Raw genomic sequence first — 21,500 nt, forward strand, 5'->3', positions numbered from 1 at the left:
CACATCATGCCACAGATGCCACATGGAGTAAATGGGTTGCATTGATAACACAGTGGGCTTGAACAGGGAACCCCAGCTGCCCAGGGATACTAGAGGTGATCACGAACTGGTCAGAGAGCAAAGACTCTGGGATGTCACCAGAACAGGAGGTGACACGTGCTAAGGAGGCCTCACCATATAACGAGCTGTCGGATGAGGAGAAGGGATATGCCCTGTTCACTGATGGGTCCTGTCGTATTGTGGGAAAACATCGACGTCCCACACAACGGGTCACTGAAGCTGCTGATGGACAGGATGAATCGAGCCACTTGGCAGAGGTGAAAGCTGTCCAGATTGCTTTGGATATTGCTGAGCGGGAAAAGTGGCCAAGGCTCTACCTCTACACTGACTTGTGGGCAGTGGCGAATACCCTGTGGAAATGGCTGCAGCAATGGAAGCAGAACAACTGGCAACATAAGGGTAAAACCATCTGGGCTGCTGAAGTATGGCAGGACATTGCAGCCCGTGTGGAAAACCTCGTTGTGAAGGTGCGCCATGTGGATGCCAATGTACCCAAGAGTCGGGCCACTGATGAACATCGACACAACCAGCAGGCAGACCAAGCTGCTAAGATTAGAGTGGCTCAGGTGGAGTTGGGCTGGCAGCACAAAGGTGAACTGTTCATAGCTTGGTGGGCCCATGAGACCTCGGGCCACCAAGGTAGCGATGCAACATACAGGTGGGCTCGAGATCAAGGGGTGGACCTCACTATTGACAGCATTGCAGAGATCATCAACGCATGTGAGACATGTGCTACAATCAAACATGCCAAGGGGGTGAAAGCCCCAGCAGAATGGAGAGCGATGGCTGAAATATAGATATGGAGAGGCCTGGCAGATCGACTACATCACACTGCCACAGACCCACCACAGGAAGTGCCACATGCTCACAATGGTGGAAGTAACCACTGGATGGCTGGAAGCTTACCCAGCGCCCCATGCCACCGCCCAGAACACCATCCTGGGCCTTGAAACCCAAGTCCTGTGGCGACACGGCACCCCAGAGAGAATGGAGGCAGACAACGGGACCCACTTCCGAAACAACCTCATAAATGCCTGGGCAGAAGAACACGGCATCGAGTGGTTCTACCATATCCCCTACCACGCACCAGCCTCTGGGAAGATCGAGCGCTACAATGGACTGTTAAAAACCACATTGAAAGCATTGGGAGGTGGGACCTTCCAAGACTGGGACATGCATCTAGCAAAGGCCACCTGGCAAGTCAACACAAGAGGATCTGCCAGTTGAGCTGGCCCGGCTCAGTCAAAACCTCCACTTGCTGTAGATGGGGATAAAGTCCCTGTAGTGCACATGAGGAATATATTGGGAAAAATGGTCTGGTTTAGTCCTGCACCAGGCAAAGGTAAAGGCAAACGCATCCACGTGACTGCTGTTGCCCCAGGACCTGAGTGTACCTGGTGGGTGATGCAGGACAATGGAGAGGTCCGATGTGTACCACAGGGGGACTTGATTCTGGGTGAGAACATGCCGTAAATTTTTCTGTGCCTTTGTAAATTATTGTTTAGTTATTGTTAACCGCTAAATGGCAGCTGGACATGATGCAGATGGTATAGAATAAAAGGGGTGGATTATGTCCTGGTTCAGCTAGGATAGGGATGAGTTTCCCTAGCAGAGGGAGAGGGGAAGGGATCTCCAGCCAGGTTATTCATACCATGCTGACGTCAGGTCCCTTGGCAGAACCTCTTTTTACTTTCTCTCTTGGTTTTCGGGTTGCGTCGCACACACGGTGCGGGTTTGTTCCCTGACCATTTTGCGGTATTTCTCTGTATATTGTTTGTCATGTTCACTGTTATTGCTGTTTATTGTTGTTATCATTGCTACTGTTGTTGTTCAGATTGTTTTATCACATGGTTGTATTAAATTTCCTCTTATTTTAGCCCGGATCTGTGCCTAACTTCCAGCCCGACAGGCTGAGGGTAGGGCAGGGGCAACAGCAATGCGCTCTCCAGTCCCGGCAGGGCTTAAACCAGCACAGTAGTCTACATGCTGTCTTTGTAGTTTTTGTAGGTTAATGCATTCTGTGCAAAATAGTAGGTGTCGAAAGGTGTGTCTATATAGCAAATAATAACTTAAAGTTTTTATACAGGAAGTCCTGGCACGTTGTTGACCAAGTTTGTCTGCCTCTTCATTTCCCAGTAGACTTAGGAAGCTCCAGAGCTTTAGGTTACTAAATATGCCTAGAGGAACTCCTGTCTTTCCATTGTTGTGGTACTTGCTTGTGTCAGGATTAGGGTACCTGGTATCAGAGTATCTTATTTCCCACCCCATGTATTCTGATATCATTGAGTTATATTAATAGTACAATGCACTACTCCCACAGGCACTTCTGTTTACACATATGGCTGAAGGATAGAATCTTTTTCATATAATAACTTAGCGATCATTTAAAAACTCACTGAAGTACTAAGTGAGCTAACTTTTCAGACTCTGGAAAACATGAAGGATTCAACTTGATCTTTCATCTCCAATGGATGGATACCAGCTACTGCTGTAATGTGTCCCTGTCACTGAATGCAGGCAGAGACATAAAGATTAGTGGAACTAAATGGGGGTGACAGTGGGGAGACTAATTTTGTATCTGGTGTAAAGGTGTCTCCTAGGAGAAATACTACCTGGCTTCTGGAACCAGCTTCTATGAGTGCATATGTGATTTGCATTAGTCATGGGAATAAAAACTTGACGTGTACTGACTGTTTCCTGCTTGATGGATTGTGTTCTTCTCAGCATTCTGACTGTGTTTTGAGTTCTTAATTCACCCTTGTTACTGCATTAAGAAACTTGGGTTACTAACTTGGTTCAGTATAATTCTTTTTGGACCTGGGTGTTCAAGTTTTTCCTTTGGCCTAGCTTGGTTGTTGGGTTTGATGGCCACAGAAAGTATGTTTGTATAGCCATTCTGCTTGTCACTGTGTAGCTGTTCTGCGTATGTGGTGAGAGGAGGACACAAAAATAGTCTGTTTTAATGAGGACACAACTAACACTTGTATACTTTATTCTGAAAGGTGCTTGACAAGGTGCCTTCACCAACATGTCACTTCACCACTTGGTGGTGCCAAAATGTTTTTGGTAAAAATAAAAAAAAAATCACTCAGAACTACAGTAAATGAGAACAGCTTACAGCTTTAAAATTTTGAACTTTAAAGGCTATCTTTATTGTACTGTACACAGATCTTACCTTTTTTTTTTTTTTTTTTTTTTGGTAACTCTCTACTGCATAGAGGAAACTGTATAGAGAATTGTTTATTCAAATCTCAGTGAAATTAATGAAATGGTCATTCAGCTTCTTTTCAGTGTTTGGGATTGTCTTGTTCTGGTAACAGTATATTAAATGCAAATATCTTCATTCTAGAAGAAAAGAAGATACTTTGGTCTTAGGATCACTAGGTAAGGTGGTGTTTACATTCACACAAACATCAGTTTAGTGAGTAATTTCCCTAAAAAATTAACTGAAAGTATTGATGAACCAAATCTGAAATTTGGCACATACTTGCTTAGTAGGTATGTTTATTTTCTCTAGTGTCAATGATGTTTTTACCTGAGACAGTAGCTTAGGGGTCTGGATAATGTGGCAGGGAAAGAGATTTTATGAATGCTACCCTGACAGTTCTTTTGCTGCCTCCACTGGCAGAAAGGTGAGCAATGAATGGCATGTTCGACTAATGGAAGAGCAAACCAGACAACTTTTACTGTTCTGCATACCATGCATCTTCTGACTTCTCAGACACTCATAAATGTTTCTTTACTAGGATGAAGATTTCCTTAACTTAATTTTCAAGGCTATGATGAAGGATTCTTTAAATTCTTCACATCCAGTCTCTTCTGCTGTTCAGTCTTCAGAACAAATTGAAGAAATGTTTGATGCACTTTCTTATATCAAGGTAACTTTAAAAATATTTGAAAATATTTGGGAAGTGATATATTAGCTATTGAAAACATGAATGTGGATCATGAGTAAGTAGGCATGTACTGACAATTGTTTGGTGGTAATTTACACCTGGCACAATGTAGATCTCTCAATACTGTCTCTGAGTATCTACATCGCTTTTAATTAGGAAAACATTATGTATGTGTATTTGTGTCCTTACTTAACATCCTTCTGCTTGGCGCATGCTTCAGCACAAATGAAATACTCATTAAGATGTTAGTTAGACATATAACCTTTTTTCTGATAGCAGACTGTAACAAGTACTTAAGAAAAAATTAACAACAAAGCACTTAACTTGAAGCAATCACTCCTTTCTATGCTCCTTCTGCTTTTAAAAAAACAGTATTTTAGAGACTTCCTGAGATGGAGGCTTGTGTCTAGGATGTAAAATTATTTCACTGCATATCCTGGTTGTCTGCAACTTGATTATTTCTCACATCTAGTGAGGGTTGTGTGTGAAGTTTGTGTTTTAAAAGGTGCACAGTGCCTTACTTGAAAATGCTTGAGAAAGAAAATATCTGTATTTGCCAAATTCTTACTTTATTGTCTCAGATTTTAAATGCTGTATCCCTTGGTTTTGGTAGTATTGGAGGAAAGCCTTTTATATCTTGTCATGGTCTGAGCCCAGAGGGCAACTGAACGCCACAAAGATGCTCATTCATTCCTTCCCCCTCAGGGATGGGGAGGAGAAAATACAACTTGGGAATCTGGGAATCTGACTTGGGAAATAAGGACAGAGAGGGATGACTCACCGATTATGGTCACTGGAAAAAGACACACTCCTTAGGGGAAGAAACCATGATTTAATTTAAACATGACCACTTAATTTTATAATCAAACAGAGTAGAACAGTGAGAAATAGAACAACATTTTAGAAGCACCTTCTTCCCACCCTTCCCTTTCACCCAGGTTCAGCTTTGCTTCCAATTTTCTCTACCACCTCTCCTCCAGCAGTGCAGGGGGGCAGGGAATGGGGGTTGCAGTCAGTTCACCACCCACTGTCTCTGCTGCTTCTTCTTCCTCAGGGGAAGGACTCCTCATACTCCTCCTCTGCTCTAGTGTGGAGCCCCTTTCATGTGAGACAAGTTCCATGAACTTTCTCTGACATGAGTCCTTCCTGTGGGCTGCAGCTCTTCATGAACTGCTCTGGCATGGGTCCCTCCCACAGGTCACAGTCCTCCCAGAGATGAACTGCTACAGCGGGAGCTTCCCTCAGAGTCCCAGCCTTCTTTGGGCTCAATTACCTGCTCTGACATGGGGTCCTCCACAGGCTGCAATTGTACATCTGCTCCACTGTGGACCTCCATGGGCTGCAGGGGGACAGCTTCCCCTCTCACCACAAGCCTCAGGGGATTCTCTGCTCTGGTGGACCTCCCTTTCCCCCCCCCCCCCCCCCCCCCTTTCTTCAGCTGATCTCGTTGGCATACATATCCTCCTCACAACTTCAACTTCTCCCCTCAAGTTCCCCTTCTTAAATATGTTATCACAGAGGCGCAGCCATCATCGCTAATTGGCTCAGACTTGGCCAGAAGTGTGTCCGACTTGGAGCTGGGGAACTTTGAGAAGCTTCTCACAGGGGCCACCACTGTAGCCCCTTCCCCCACTACCAAAACCCCTGCCAAACACAAACTCAACACATATCTTTTGTATTGGCTCTATTTTTGTTCCCTCACTGTCTTTGTATGCTTATACCTTCATCTAATAAGGAACCATGGGAACAGCTAGTGCTTACTAGAAAATAGTCAAATACTACATCTTCCTCTGCTCAGTGGAATACAGTTCACACAGCGGTCTTGGTTTGTCTTGTCTGATTTCTTTTTTGCAAGTCTCAATGAGTTAACATATGTTGTCTGGCATCCTTGAGTAGTCTGAGATGCCAAATGGACCTACAATAGTGATGTGCTTCTCTTTGTTTGGTCTCTGTTTCCTGAACTACAAGAACAAAGATGTGTGATTTTTAGCTTCCCTTGGTTGTGAAATGGATTTGGTTTGTCCCCCTAATCTGTATATCAAAAGGCATGGCTGTTGTTTCATGTTTCAGAGTTGCCATCTCAAGTAATTCCCTTTTTGGTGAGTTTCTGGAAGCTATGAACCATGTCCTGGTTACATGTCTGTAACCAGCCAACATCAGAGATAACAATTCTGTCACTCTTTGACTCATAAATGCCCATAAGTGATTGGGCTGGACTTTCAGTCAATTAGTAAAACATTATATTTGGAGAATTACTTTACTGCCACTAATGAGTATGTGCACCTTCTGAATAGAAATGTAGAAATCTACAGCTCTGAGTTAAGGAGCTAGCCGGAAGAACTTTTGCCCAGCATTGTCAGAAACAGGTTTCTTATTCTGCTTTCTATGTTTCAGAGGCCTTAATTCGATAGCTTTTTATTTATGCACGCCATCTTTGTATTCCACTACTCTTGGCCCTGTATCTTAGCTAGTGCTTTTGGCAATTTGGGTGGGAAGACACATGTAACATGGTCCCTAATCAGCTAAGGGTGGTCCGTTACTGAATTGTAAAACTTGCTTTGTTTTACTATACTACCAACTGACACAGTTCTCAGTAAGTGGCCTCTACATTTTATTGTCTGGAATAGAAATTATTGTACAAAATTATTTTTAGCCTTGTTGTTTTGCAGACTATCAGTAAACCTGACACTCAGGGGTGTGACAACAATCCACCTGCAACAACAGAGTGTTTGGGAGGATATGACAGTATGTAAAAGTAATAGAGCTATGGGTCACGTATGAATGCATGCGAGAGGAAACTGTGACCATATTATAAAAAACTATAGTAAGGGGTATTCATTGCAGTTTCATGAACAATTAGAATAACAAAGGTAGCCTTCAGTTTCAGGCAAGATGTTAGTTAAATTCCAAAACTTGAATTTGGAATGTGCGAGAACCATACATGCTTTCATTAAAATCTTCCTTTTAATTTTTTTCTTGATCCTTTTTCAGAAATAATACCAAGAATATAAAGTGCACCATTAAAGTCTTCATGATCTATGGCTGCTCATCCACATTCACTTGTACAGTGTGCAAGTCCTCAGGCAATTTATTCATTAGTGGCTGTGACATAGAAGCATTTCTATGGAAAGAAAATGGCTTTCAGCTATGGCTGAAAAAAGCAGAAACCACCTTTCTGTCTACACATTTGTGGCCACTTTGATACTAAAATAACTCAGTTACTACTTTTTTTTTAACAAAACATGGCTGCATTTAAACACTGTCAAAATGCACTTGTCCTTCTACACTCAATTCCAGGCTACTAAGTGTATGTCATATTTCTCCTATATTTTTAGGTTTTTGATATAACTGGTAATCATATGACTTCTAAACACTGTCTCACAAGTGCAGTTCTGTACCATGCAGGAGTATCACTAATGAAATATGGCAGCCAGCAGAGACTTATCAGTAAGAAGGCGATATTTTTGAGATTATGTTAATTGGAAAAAATGTTAATCTTTATTAGCCTGTTTTGTAAATTTATTTTGAGCCTTTGAAATACTTAAAAATATTTTTTTCCAAAGCAGCTGGTAAAATATTTCAAGCTGTAATAGCTTTTTTTTTGTAACCATATTTGAAGTTTATGAAATACTAAAAAAATATTTTTCCAAGGCAAGTGAGTTAAAGGTAATTATTCAAATTATATCATTTGGGATAAAATCTGGCAGCTTGTGAGTTATTCTTGTACTGTGAAAGAGCTATCATATGCATGTGCTTCAACAAGTTCTATAACTTTAATTTACCATTTCTTTTCTTTTTTTTCTCCCTAAAGGGGGCTTCACTTCTTTTGATGCTGAAGCACTATCTCACCAAGGATGTTTTCCAAGCTGGCATTGAGGTATACTTGCATAATCATAACTATGGATCTGCCCAGAGTGATGACTTGTGGGACAGCATGAATGAGGTATCCATCTTTGATACACTGTTCTTGTTTTTTCATTATCTGTGTTGTAAATTTGTATTTATTTCCTTGTTTATGACCAAAATAAGATAATAGACTGCAGATGAAGAGTTCTTGCTTATCATAGTACAAAGTTCTGTCATGTAGATATGGAGATTCCTGTAGCTTCTAGGACTCCATTGAGTATCATTGCAAAAAAGCACTGGAAGTGGGTATGCACTACATGTATGGACATGTCAGTATGTACATATCCTCTCTACAGTTGCACTGTTAGTGTGTTAAGACCAGAATAAAAATAGTTATCTTAAATGCAGGACAAAAAGTTACTTTCAAGGAATCACTGTAGACCACTGCAGAGGTCTTGGGATACTCTCTACCTGTGCAACTTGCTTCAGTGATGGCTTCTGTTTCAGCAAATTGTGCTGGAATTGTAGGAAGATAAATTTTAGGGGACAATTTACTTCAGCAGCTCACAAATTGCAAGGCAGGCATAAGACTGTGTCTGACTGGGTGTGGGGGGTGGGGAGTGAGGGCACAAGAAAGCAGGAACACAGGCAGGAGAGAGCAAGGGTGAGAGTCAGCAGACATGTGGGAGCTGGAGAGGGCAGGGGTGAGAGGGTGCATGTGAAGGAGCGGGGAGAGACAGCAGAAGGGAGAGAAAGAAAAGATGAGGGTATAAGAGTGCAAGAGGGACAGCACATGAGGGGAAGAGTGGGAGGGAGAGTGCAAAGAGGGGAGTGTGCAAGAGGGAGAGAGTGTGTGAGACAGTGAGAGTGCAAGATTGACAGTGATTCCAACAAGAAAGAGCTGCTGAGTGTCCTCAGGGAGTGTCAAGGTAGATGTAGAAGGGAAAGGAACAGATTTCCCTGTGAGTGTATGTACTGCATAGTATGTATTAAAGTATCTGAAATACATGTGAGCTTCCCTCACGGAAGCTGAGTGCTAGACAGGATACTAACTTAATGTTTAGTTTTGGTTCTTGGCATCTACCTTATGATATTTGAACTGCAGAACTGAAGCCACTGTTAGTTATTGTCAGCTGTCACAGGTGGCTGTAAATTTGTGTGTTTAGTCACATATAGTCACTAGTTTGCCAGCTAGTGATGGATTATTACTGATATCAGACTGCGATTCTCTTATGACAAGAACTCTTCGGTTTGTATAGTGTTTTTTATAGTGCAAACTAGACTTTCCTCTTCTCAACCTCTGCAAAATGGAGCCTCCTGATCAACCATCTTCAGTCATGCACACGTAGAGAACATATCACACAGTGATGGTAGTACCACATAAAGTGGCTAGCAAGACCTCACAGATGCCTCACTTTTAGTTAATGTTAGGGTTTTACTGTTGCTAGATGCAGAGTTTAACTGTTACTATGGCATGGGACAAGAGTTGTTCTCAAAACTAGGTTATTTACTTAGTCTGTCTCCCTAACTCAGAAAATAACTTTCTTTTAGTTATAAACCTGCTGTTTGACCATGGGGAAAGTTTGGCTTTTTTGCAAACTCAGCAGGCCTCTTTCTCCAGTCTGTTGGAAGTTCAGTCATCATCTTTTAAGAGTCCAAAGTAATTGTTAAGAACTCTGGGGTTGCTTCACCCACGTTTATTAGTATTATTAAGTGAATTGCATCCAACCAACCTAGTAACATCTAATGTTAGAGCTCAGTGTGTATTTCCTATTTTAATGAGAAACAACCCCTTGTATTTGGTGCTAATTTAATAGTTACCAAATTCCCACTGACACCAGATATTTAACAGCATTGTCTGCTAGAAGTTGCCTTTCTGTGTGTAGGAGATCACCAACTGATTCTTTAGATATTTTCTGATGCTGCTTACAGTGTTTGCCTTTTACTCTGTGTCCATTTCTGACTGCACCTCATTTTATGCCTGAGTCTTTGATTTGTTTTGTGAGGTTTTTTCCATATAAGTGTAAATGCTGTTAGTTTTGTGTTTTCACTTGTGTACACTTTCATATTCCCTTTTTACAAAGACTTTTGGTTTAGCTGGACTGGTCTGGTATTACAATGAGTTTACATTTGGGCTTTTATTATTTTGCTCCCCTGGGAAGGCACATTTTCTCAACTACCTTCTTTCCATTGATTTTCAGCTATTGCCTCTCTGAATTAACCGAAATATAGGTATTGTCCCTGTGTCCATTTTCCTTTGTTTTGGTATTCTTTCTGTCTTAAATATTTTTCTTTTTGTATCTTGAATGCTTAGTTTCATTATTTTTCTGATGGACTTTCACCTTCAGATTCTCAGCCAGACTCTGTTGATTAACAGTCAAATCTAGACAGGCTGCATCTCTGATTACTTGCTCTGCTCTTGTTATCAAAAGTTCATCCATTCTAGAAACTTGATGGAAAGTCTTTGCTCAATAATATTTTACCCCAATAGGTGTCCGAATATTAAAACTTTATGAACTATATGGATGTGAGTAGCTCACACAAATTATTGTGTACATATCTGAACTTTGAACTGACTGATACCATTATTAGTACCCTTGGACTCTAGTCAGTGCCTAGATATGTTAATTCTTTCAAAGTTTTATCTTCATAATACAAGGGGCCATATCTGTTTCTGAACTTGTTGATTCTTCTCCATTTTAGATGTGAACTATTGTCTCCCTTATGACAATCAAATAATTAGTATTATTATGTAGTGAGATCTTTGTTACTGGTTTTGGTTGTTTCCCATATTTATGGTAATAGTAAAACCAGATCTATGATATTCAGCACACAGATTGGCTCTTTTCTTTTACTCTCATTAATTACACCTAGGCTGAATGTAAATTTGAAAATTTCAACTGTAAAAGTGGCTTTTTCTTTGATCATAAACTTTTCTGTCCACATAACAAGATGCATAATCATTTCTTAAGTCTGGACTTTCTCTGTGGAAATTGACAGTCATAGTTGGCGTGAAGATGAGAAAATTGCACATGAATTAAAAGAAAAACCTGTAACACAGTGAGCAAATTTTTTGTATACCTTGCCTAGAAGGAAGATGGTTGAATTAATTTTGATGTGTTGCTTTCACTGGAGCTGTTCAAGGAAGATATGTCAATAAAATCAATTAAAGTCAATAAAAGTTTTGCTAGGATGAAATAACGAACTTATAATTTCTAACAAATTGGTTTAATTTCAGGTGATTGCAAAGGGTTCTACTTTGAAACAGAATTATTTCAGTGGATCAAATTTAAAATTTATAGGTGGCTCACAATATTAACACAGAAAGATTTGAGATGTGCAAGTTGTCAAGGCAAGTTTTCAAGGTGCAAGTACTAGACTTAATTAGTTTCTGGATCTCTTAACATTCCTTTTATGGTTTGGTGTTTTCTAGTGGTTTTTGGTTTGGTTTGGTTTGGTTTGGTTTTTTTTTCTGGGTAGCAATGACCTTATAAATTTCTGGTGGTTTCAAAGTGGAAAAGTAAAAAAGGAATAATGGCAAAAAGAAAGTGAGAGCATGCATTCAGCACATCTTGGGCAATTTATGAAGGGATTGCATAATGTAACATTGTAGTAGCAATGATAACTTGTGATAACAAGGTGGAGGAAGAGGATTTAGCCAAGTGTGCAGTTTGGAAGCATATAAAAAGTATGTTTTTTCATGTAGACTTCAAATTCTATAAATTTTAAGCTTTTGACAGAGAATTGCTTCCCTGGAATTGAAACCCCTATTTAAATTTTAAGGCTGTTCTCTACCTAAATAATACAGTATTTTCCCATGAGTGTCAACTGTACATGTTATTGTTGTCTTGACAGACAGCAATGGGCAGTGAGATGTTAATGAGATAAACTAGCGAAAGACCCAGTATAGGTTAGTAAAAGTTAAATGTAACTTGAATAATGACATTTTAATTTCCTTATGTTCCTGATAGCTCAACCTAAAATTCAATTTCCAATATTCATTTCAGAATTGTAAGATCTTTTACCTGAAACACCCACATAATATCAGAATACCAAGAAGGAGAGAGAAAGGCTGGGGGGAGCTTGAGAGCTTCCCATTACTTTCCTTTCTGTAACATTACCTTCTTCACTTTCATGACATACCAGTTCAACCTACCTGATATTTCCAATTTGTCTTTCCACTGCTTGGCCAGGATTCCCTCAACTTAAGAAAATAAAAACCACTTGCTCCACTAAATTGTTGCTTACAAAATGTACAAGCTCAGTGTCAAAGTAATTGTTTACAGGTGCAGAATCATGCCACTACTTACTTGTCAAATTAAAGAGGAAGATTTTAAAATGTTCTCCATTTGCTGTTTTCTTGTTATGTTATGATTGTGTTTTACAGGTTACCAATGGAACACTAGATGTAAAAAAGCTGATGAAAACTTGGATTCAGCATAAAGGATTTCCTTTAGTCACTGTTGTTCGAAAGAGAAATGTTATTTCTTTACAACAAGAGAAATTTTTGTATCACATGGAACCAGACAATTGGACATCAGATACAAGGTTATTACCTTCTTAATACCTTTTGTCCATTAAAATCTACCTTCAGATATCTTTTTTGTATCTTGTACATTTTTCTTGCTTGAATTCAGGGGTTCTAATATTTTCTTTGAAAGCAGGTAGTAATAGAGAATTTGGCACAGAGATTTATACATCTAGTATCTGCCTGAGGATCCCTGACTATTTCCATCCAAGTAACTGGGAAAAATCTGTAGCAACCTTTGTAAGCTGAGTTTCTTATTTGCATCCTTTCCTGAAACTTTTAAGATTGAGATGATGTTGTGGTAAAGAGCAGAATGAATTCTTAAGAGTTTTTAATAACAAAAGACAGATCTCACAGGTAAAGTTTTCTTTTGATTTCGGAAAGTTTTGTGTGGTTAATGAGAAGAAAGACAGGTTGCAGAAGTTTGCGGAAGTTACAGATACATGCGTCTGGCTTTAGAGCCGCTGCTCATTCCTGCCAAAATTCATTGTGGATCTTGGGATTTGTCAGAAGAAGGTAGAAATGCTAGAATCAAAGTTTACTTGGCTTAGAAATTTTACGATGGCACTAATGCCTGACAGCAAATGACTGAATATATCAGAGAGGAAGTATATACACAAATGCTGAAGAAGCAAAGATGTGGCAGTTGATAACTGTAAAGATGCATGTACTGCAAATATGTTTTATGTGATGAAGTTTAGTGTATTTTGTATCAAAACAAAATATATAAGCTTTAATCATTTTGAGATTTTGTTGGTTTTAATCGGTTGTTTGAAGTCTTAACAGAAACTGAGTGCATCATCTTGTAGAACCAGGCATATGAAAGGAATTTGTCTCTTGGAATGTTGGAAGTTACAGGGCTTTGTTTTATTTTTGTTATGTGGAGAGAGGAAAGCAATGTGTGGTTGAAAAGTAAGAAAGAAAAGGATTGCTAGGCTTAATTATTCTTCTGTTTCTAGTTGATACCAATTTGGTGAGTGCAGGAAAAGCTTTTGAAGAAGAGCGATCTGTGTGAGTCATACACATAAGGTGTCCCTGTCAAAATTGGAAAGCAAATGTGAAACTTGTTTTATCTCACTCAAAGTTTTGTTTTCTCTAGTCAAGTCCTTATCATCATTAATGAGCCACCTTAGCATTTATTTTTCCAGCTTGCAGTTTACTTCAGACAGTAGTATGCAATCAATTATGGTTTCTATTATCACAGATTGTGGTTTGATCCCAAAGGGCACCTGAACACCATGCAGCCATCACTCACCCCTTCTCCCTCAGGAAGGGAGAGGAAAAAAGCAAAAGGTTTGGGAATCAAGATAAGGACAAGGAGGGATTACTTGCCCGTTATGGTCATGGGCAAAAGACAGACTCCTTAGGGGAATAAAAAAAGAACATCAGTTTAATTCAGACACTAACAACACCACCACTTAACAGACAGAGTAGGACAGTGAGAAGTATAACCACATCTTAAAAACACTTCCACCACCCCTCCCTGCTTCCCAGGCTCAGCTTTGCTCCTGATTTCTTCCTCCCACCTTGAGGTGCAGGGGTCAGGGAATAGGGGTGTGTGGTTAGTCCTGTGCTTCTTCCTCCTCAGGGGGAGGACTCCTCGAATTCTTCCCCAGCTGCAGCATGGTGTTGCTCCCATGGGAGACAGTCCTCCGTGAACTTTCTCCCACATGAGTCCTTCCCATGGGCTGCAACTCTTTCTGACCTGCTCTGGTGTGGATCCCTCCCGTGTGTTGCAGTCTTCCCAGGGCCAAACTACAATAGCAGATGCTTCTTCTCACAGAGTTTCGGCCTTCTTTGGGCACAGTCACCTGCTCTGGAGTGGAGTCCTTCATGGGCTTCAGGTTGACATCTGCTCCACCAGTGACCTCACCACAGGCTGGGAAGAGCCTCTGCACTGGTGCACCTCCCCCCCTCACTCCTCCTTTCTTTCCCCGATCTTAGTGTTTACACAGGTGTTCTCCTTGCAACTCCTTTTCATAACTCCAACTCCCCCTCCCAGGTTCCCCTTCTTAACTAAATTATCACAGAGGCACTGCCATCATCCACCAATTAGCTGGGCCTTGGCGCAGAGGCGGGTCCAACTTGGAACTGACAGAGCTTTGAGAAGTTTCTTAGAGGAGCCACCACTGTAGCCCCCTTCCCCGCTACCCAAAGGCCCCCCCATACACACAAACCCAGCACACCATGATTTGGAGTTTGAGTCTTGTACTTGAATCCCCCCCTTTTTTTTTTTTTTTTTTTTTTTTAATAAAGCTTATAAAGTTTCAGGAAGAGAACATTGGACTGAAAAGAAAGTAATACTGGCTGAATTTCTAATACAGCCAGGGATCTCCTGTCCATATGACTTTGGACAAGCTACTTAGCATGCTGGAACTGAGGAAGAAGTACTAGGAAAAGCTGTATCCTTCAGGCATCTGTACAGTGACAAGTACTGTTTAATGTCTTCATGAATGACATACACCATGGAATCGAGTGCACACAGCAAATTTGCAGATGACACCAAGCTGAGTGGTACAGTTGACATGCCTGAGGGACCTGGACAAGCTCGAGAAGTAGACCCATGTGAACCTCATGAGGTTCAACAGTGCCAAGTGCAATGTCCTGCACCTGGGTTGGGGCAACCCCCAGTATCAATACAGGCTGTGGGTTGAAGGGATGGACAGCAACCCTGTGGAGAAGGACTGGGGGATACTGGTGGATTAAAAACTGGATGCTCTCGTGCAGTTTTTAATCCACCAGTGAAATGTGCACTCACAGCCCAGTAAGTCAGCCATATCCTGGGCTGTATCAAAAGAAGCATGGCCAGCAGGTTGAGGGAGGTGATTCTGGTTTTCTACTCTGCTCTGGTGAGACCCCACCTGGAGTACTCATCCGGCTCTGGAGTCCTCAATACAAGAACAACATGGACCTGTTGGAGTGTGTCCAGAGGAGAGACACAGAAGATCTCAGAGTGATGGAAAACCTCTCCTATGAGGACAGGCTGAGAGAGTTGGGATTGCTTAACCTGGAGAATAGAACTCTCTCAGTGGACCTTATTACAGTTTTTCAGTACTTAAAGGAAAGATGGGGACAGACTTTTCAGTAGTGTCTGGAAGATGGAGGTAAATGGTTTTCAACTAAAGGAGAGTAGATTCGGACTAGATATAAGGAGTAATTATTTTGTGATGTGGGTGATTAAATACTAGAACAGGTTGCCCAGAGAAGTTGTTGTTGACCTGTCCCTGGAAACATTCAAGGTCAGGTTGGATGGGGTTCTGAGCAACCTGATCTAGTTGAAGAAGTCACTGCTTATGATGGGATCTTGGACTAGATTACCTTTAAAGGTCCATTCCAACCCAAGCCATTCTATGATTCAATGACATTTTCCCACTTCTCAATATGGTGGGAATAAAATAATTGTTGTATATGCTGTACGTGTATTATTTTATCATATTCTGATTATATGTATGATATATACTTTATTATATGAATGATTTATATAATAGCATGTAGTGATTCTAATACTACTGATACATTTAAATACTGAAATGAAAAAAGTCTAAACAAACCCTTCAAGTCAAAGAACATGTGCATAGTATGTCAGTAAACACCTGCTTTCCTTTGCAGTTATCTGTGGCATATTCCTCTCACCTACATAACTAGTAACTGCAACTTTACCCATTGTACTAGTGCATATTTACTGGACCAGAAGTCAGGTATGTTACTCAAAATTTCAGTAGCAAGTTACGTAAATGTTATAGATTACTGACCTTTCTAAGCGCACCCTTATGTGAGGTGTACAGATGAGGGCATACATAGTACAAAATAATCACAGAGATCTGGAGCCAAGCACTACCAGTGGTCTTCTTTAGAAAGTTGGTTTATGTCATTCTGACATCAGTTTTACAAAGTCAACAAGTTATTCCTGGCCTTTTTCATTTGAGAGGGAGTTTTAGAAAAAAATACTATGAGTTATCAGAATGGATACATACAAGTGAATGGCAGCAAGTGGGTCAGAAGCACAGGTTTGGAGTTTGTACTCTGTTCGTCCCAGTGTATGCACAAAATCTCTCAAACTGCATGTCCTTTAGAGAGTGAGTAATGGGAAGGTTGCTCTGCCAGTGTACTGAAATGTGAGGAAGTCACTTTCCACTGAAATATTATTTATTTTCTTATAACATTAAAGCAAATATTGCATCTGGAACAGATTCAGTTTTTGAGAATGCTGTAGAACTTGAAGCATTTAGATCTTTTCACATAAACTCTGTGCTTTTGCTGCAGTGGCTAGTTTAATCCTAAATTGCTAGTCTTTGAGTGCTTTTTATGCAGCGTTGTTTTTCCTTACCAAGTGAATAGTTACTATACACTTTTATGTAGTATTGTGCTAAAATCACTTTGTCAATCATTTTCCACTGACTTGAATAGGTTTTTGCATTTTATTGAGGCTGGTCTGACTCATCTCACTTCTGCTGATGTATTTTCTTCTCCCCCATTAAAATTACTATTCAGTGCATTTAACTGGCAATTATTCTTAATTCATAAACCTATCTTGCACCTCTACTTCTTGAAATAAAGCTGTAGAAATCTAAAACCAAATTCTCAGAGTTGATCTTGTCATTTTTACTGTTTACTGACTCTTACAAAGTGCCACCCTTCTAAAATTACTTTAGAAGTACTATAAGTACAGTAAATAATTTTAGTTCATGTCATTCTGACATTGCTTTTACAAAACCTACAAGTTATTCTTGGCCTTTTTCATTTGAGATAGAGTTTTAGAAAAAAATACTATGAATTATCAGAATGGAAAAACAAAGCTGTTTAATTGACTGTGTTCTTGATCTTACTAGAACTAATAGGTGAGTAGCTTCATTTCCTCATTCTTTTTTCCACCTTAAATGGCCCTGTTGGTGGTCTCATATTCATCATACTAATTTCTTACTCACTGTAGAAATTTGGACATGGAGGATATGAGAGTAAAAGAGATGTACAAAACAGTTTGGAGTAGAATACTTACATTTCAAATGCATTGACATTTTTGGCAGTACTTACAGAATCAACTGAAATTAAGAGCTTTTTCCCAAAGCCTCTCTTTTTGTATCTAGTTGACTTTGAAACTAGAGTGTGGCCTTTTGTTTACTTCATTCCATCTTCATTTCTCTATTTCTTTATACAGTGTGTGTAACTACTCTTCATATATATATATTTAAAATACGAAAGTGAGCAGAGAGTACATGGGGTTGTTTGAAAGAAGAACTGGACAGAAGGAGAAAAATTACTGCACTAAGTAATTAATTGCATAAATACAACTCTGGGCAGATTGTGATACTGTTCATTCAATCAGATGTAGAAGAAGGAGGAAGAAGTACAGTGAGGAATTTTGGAGCCTTCTCGTAGAAGCTTTGTACTGGCTATTCTTTCTTCATAGTAAGGGGAACTAGTGGGTGGAAAATAATTTATTGTCTCTGGAACCAGTCTGCTTCACAGATTTGGATTTGAATGAACAGTTGCTAAATGTTTGTTTCAGCTGCTAACTGATTGTCTGTCCATTAGCTGTCATTGAACTTCCAGAAGAAGTGGAATGGATAAAATTCAATGTGGACATGAATGGCTATTACATAGTACACTATGCTGAAGACTGGAAAACACTAATTGATCTGTTGAAAAAAAACCACACTGCTTTGAGTCCTAAAGACAGAGCCAATCTGATCAACAATATCTTCAGCCTTGCAGGGTAAGACTTTTATTTTGGAAAACAGTTAGAAGGTGTTTATTGTTTTTTCAAGTTAAAGAAGATCACACTTAGATTCTAGAGAAGACTGACTCAGATGAGTTTTAATTCAGTCTTTATTAGCCTATTGAAACTGTTCACCATTCACTAATTTTTTTAAAAAAAGTTATTTCGCTGATGCTTCCATATTGCTAATTTTTTTGCAGCACGAAGAGACACATGATAGCTTCCATTTTTGAAAGACACTGTTTTCTTCAGTGTCTGACAATCTGCCTCGAGGACTGTTTTCCTTACTCTGTCAAGGAGTGCTCCACTTTAGAGTAATAAGCTATTTAGAGTAATAATCTATTTTCCTCTCAAATTTTTATTGGCTCCCTCTCTTGTCTTTCACCACTGCCATCATAGCAGGTGAGGTTGAGCATTCTGGATGGCCTCTTTGACAGCTACGTCCTGTATCTGAGTACCCTCATTTATAATAAATATTTTCAGAAATTATCATCACACTTCCTTACTTATTTTCTTTTTTTTTTGTTAATTAAAGGCATGTTAGTGGCCATTGTTGTTTTGTTGATGTCCTACCAATGCTATAATATAAAAATATGTACATTTGAAGTGTTTCTCATGTTATTCCCTCTATTCACCTATCGCTCTGTTAATGCAATGGAGAGCATCACTTCTGGATTCAGGGAGTGCTTTTGCTTTGGAAACAATTTTAATGTTTGTATTCATTGACCTATAGTCTAGGAAAAGAGTCTCTGGAAAAGGCCTTTGAGCTGATTGATTACGTTAACAAAGAGAGCAGCACTGCACCACTCACTCAAGCTTTATTTCAGCTGAGTCATATATACAGCCTTTTGGAGAAAAAGGGTGAACAACAGCTGGCAGTACGAGTCATGGTATGTCTTAGTTTTCTGTAAATTATGATTTGAAATAAGTAGCTGTAATGTTCTTTATAGTTACATTATATTTTTAGGTGTTGAGTGTTGAACATATTCAGTAATGTTACTGAGTTTGGTTGTATTCTAGCTACTTGCCAGTCTTGTCTGCTTTTCTTAAGTAGTAGTGACATTTTACTGAAATGCTAATTTTTTTTTGGATCGACTTGCTCCACCTACTCACTCCCTCCCAACCCCCAGCAATGTTTTGTAAGGAGTGTAATGCAGTGGGAATATAGTAGTGTCTGTGTGTTTGCTGTAGTGGCTATGAAGGTCAATGTAGTTATGTAATTAAACAGAGTCCATGACAATATGGATAGAAAAGTTATTTCCAAAATCATTAAAGTGGATGGAGAACATAGATTATAGAGCAATGGAAAAAAACTTATTAACTGTAAAAATAGGAACACGAATGGTTGTCACTGTCCCATTCCAGCTGTGCGATAGATTAACATGTTACAGTGCTACAGATTTAGCAATGAAACCAACATCATACCTCAGTTCTTACTGAGGAAATGTCTTTCATTTCTGTTTATCTTCTTAGTATGAAGCATCCTGTCTGTACTTATCTACAGATATAAAATGATCCTTGCTTTACAAGGCAAGGTTGTACTGTAGATACATTGTAGAACATCAGCAAAGGGATTTAGTCTAGAAGGAGAACTATTAAATGATTAGATAAAATAGCAGATGTTTTTCTTTATACTAAGTAAGTTTAATTAGTGAGTACTTAAGGAAATTTACAAGAAACAAAACCCCACTACTATAATAATTTTATTTAGTATTTATTCAAAGGTTTTACAGATCTGTTGTGATAAACAGCCCAAACTATTGTTTGAAATTCAGTGTCTGTGAGGCTATATTTAAGTTCAAGCATTTCAGCTGAGATGTGGTAGCTGGTCAGTCACCTTGCTGTGTTTTGGCAAGCTACAAAATTACAGATCTGAAAGGTGTTCAGCCTCTTGATAAAGGTTTGTTGATTTACTTGTGCTAAACTAAGGTGTATTAACTGTAGCTTAATGGAGTTAAAAGCAGTTAAACATACAGGAGTTGTAGTTAGTTGAGCTAGTAAGATGACTACATACAAGTCTGAACCATAGCTTGGAGTAGTCTTCAGTTTCCATGTGCAATTTAAGATGTAGGTCTGGCCCATCTTTCAGATCAATATGGTACCTGATTCATACAGGTAAGAAATGGTATATGTGAATTGGAATATTTAGATGAAAAGCTACTATGTGTAACTTCCACAGTTCTAAAATTTAACTTCTTTTCTTTTCTGAAACTAATTTTTTAATATAGAAAATCCTCTTGGGAAGAATTAGCTACTGATAATATTTTTTTCCTCCTTTAGCATAGAATAGAACACCTGCTTGGAGATAAAATTGATCAACAGCACTGGACAGATGATGGGACCCTGTCTGAACGAGAGCTCCGGTCAATGCTGCTAGCTTTTGCCTGCACCCATGATATGAGAAACTGTAGAACAACTGCCAATGAGATGTTTAAAAAGTGGATGAAGTCTAATGGAACAATGAGGTACCACAAAAAATGGGATTCTACTTCTTTTATCTACCTGTTTTCCTGTTACCTTGCCACCATTTTTGGAAAAAAAAACAATAAACAAAAAAAATGCATGCCAGCACCAACAGCATTGATCAAGCACTTCATTCTGTCTTTGACTTGCTCCTCATGTAGAAGTAGTTGCTGTTTCAAGATGAGAGGGAGAAGTGTGCTAGAATTTAAATCTTTTTCTGCAGTCTTATTAAGTGTGACTGCAAAACCAGTCACAAACTGCTTCCATCTGCATTTCCTAAGATGTATGCTCGAGGATTACTTAGTAGTAATGTCAAAGCATGCCTTTTTATCTTGCAGAATTCATTCTGCTCTGTATTCTTGCATTTTTAGCCACAGAAAATTACTCAGATTTTTGTTTGACACAGTTTACTGTGCTTTCACATGACTAACACAATTCGCTTTTTCCCAGTTACTTAAAGTATTAGACTGGCATGAATTCAATCCAGCAAATTTACAATTTCTACTGAATTAAACTGCTCAAAAGAGAGGAATCTTTTTCATGCTAATATTTTAATTTTGTAACTTTTCTTCCTTCTTTTGCCAGATAGGCATTTATATGTCCCTCTTTTGTTTATTTTCTTGTTGTTTTGTTGTTGGTTTTCTTTTTCCCTGTAGTCTGCCGAGTGATGTTATGAAAGCCATATTTATAGCTGGAGCCAAATCTAGTGATGGCTGGGAATTCCTCCTAAAGATGTACTCATCTTCAGTTTCTGAAGCAGAGAAAAGCAAGATGATTGAAGCCTTGGCCACCACAGAAGACGTCAGAAAGCTGATCTGGTATGAGGGAGCCAAAGAATTGTATGTTGTGAAAATTAAAGGTGCTAAAATCTTTGAATTGTTGAAAAAATTTGTGATTGCTGGTCTATCTGCATGTTTTGTACAGGCTTCCATAAACATGAAGAACATGATATTTTTAACTTTAAAATAATTTATGTAACAGAGTAGCTCAA

At 39.2% G+C, this 21,500-nt stretch overlaps 1 protein-coding gene across 3 annotated transcripts in view; it reads left to right on the forward strand.

The window, feature by feature from the left end:
- LNPEP (leucyl and cystinyl aminopeptidase) overlaps positions 1–21,500 on the forward strand; it is a 101,171-nt gene that overhangs the window by 70,257 nt on the left and 9,414 nt on the right. For all 3 annotated transcript variants that reach the window (XM_074932990.1, XM_074932989.1, XM_074932992.1), the window contains 8 exons: positions 3,807–3,938; positions 7,768–7,899; positions 12,190–12,350; positions 15,940–16,028; positions 17,863–18,043; positions 18,780–18,936; positions 20,327–20,511; positions 21,166–21,327. In XM_074932990.1, the coding sequence (XP_074789091.1) occupies positions 3,807–3,938; positions 7,768–7,899; positions 12,190–12,350; positions 15,940–16,028; positions 17,863–18,043; positions 18,780–18,936; positions 20,327–20,511; positions 21,166–21,327 (1,199 nt within the window). The remainder of the gene's footprint in view (positions 1–3,806; positions 3,939–7,767; positions 7,900–12,189; positions 12,351–15,939; positions 16,029–17,862; positions 18,044–18,779; positions 18,937–20,326; positions 20,512–21,165; positions 21,328–21,500) is intronic.

Source organism: Athene noctua, chromosome Z, assembly GCF_965140245.1.
Source record: "Athene noctua chromosome Z, bAthNoc1.hap1.1, whole genome shotgun sequence".
In the NCBI taxonomy this organism is placed as follows: Eukaryota; Metazoa; Chordata; class Aves; order Strigiformes; family Strigidae; genus Athene; species Athene noctua.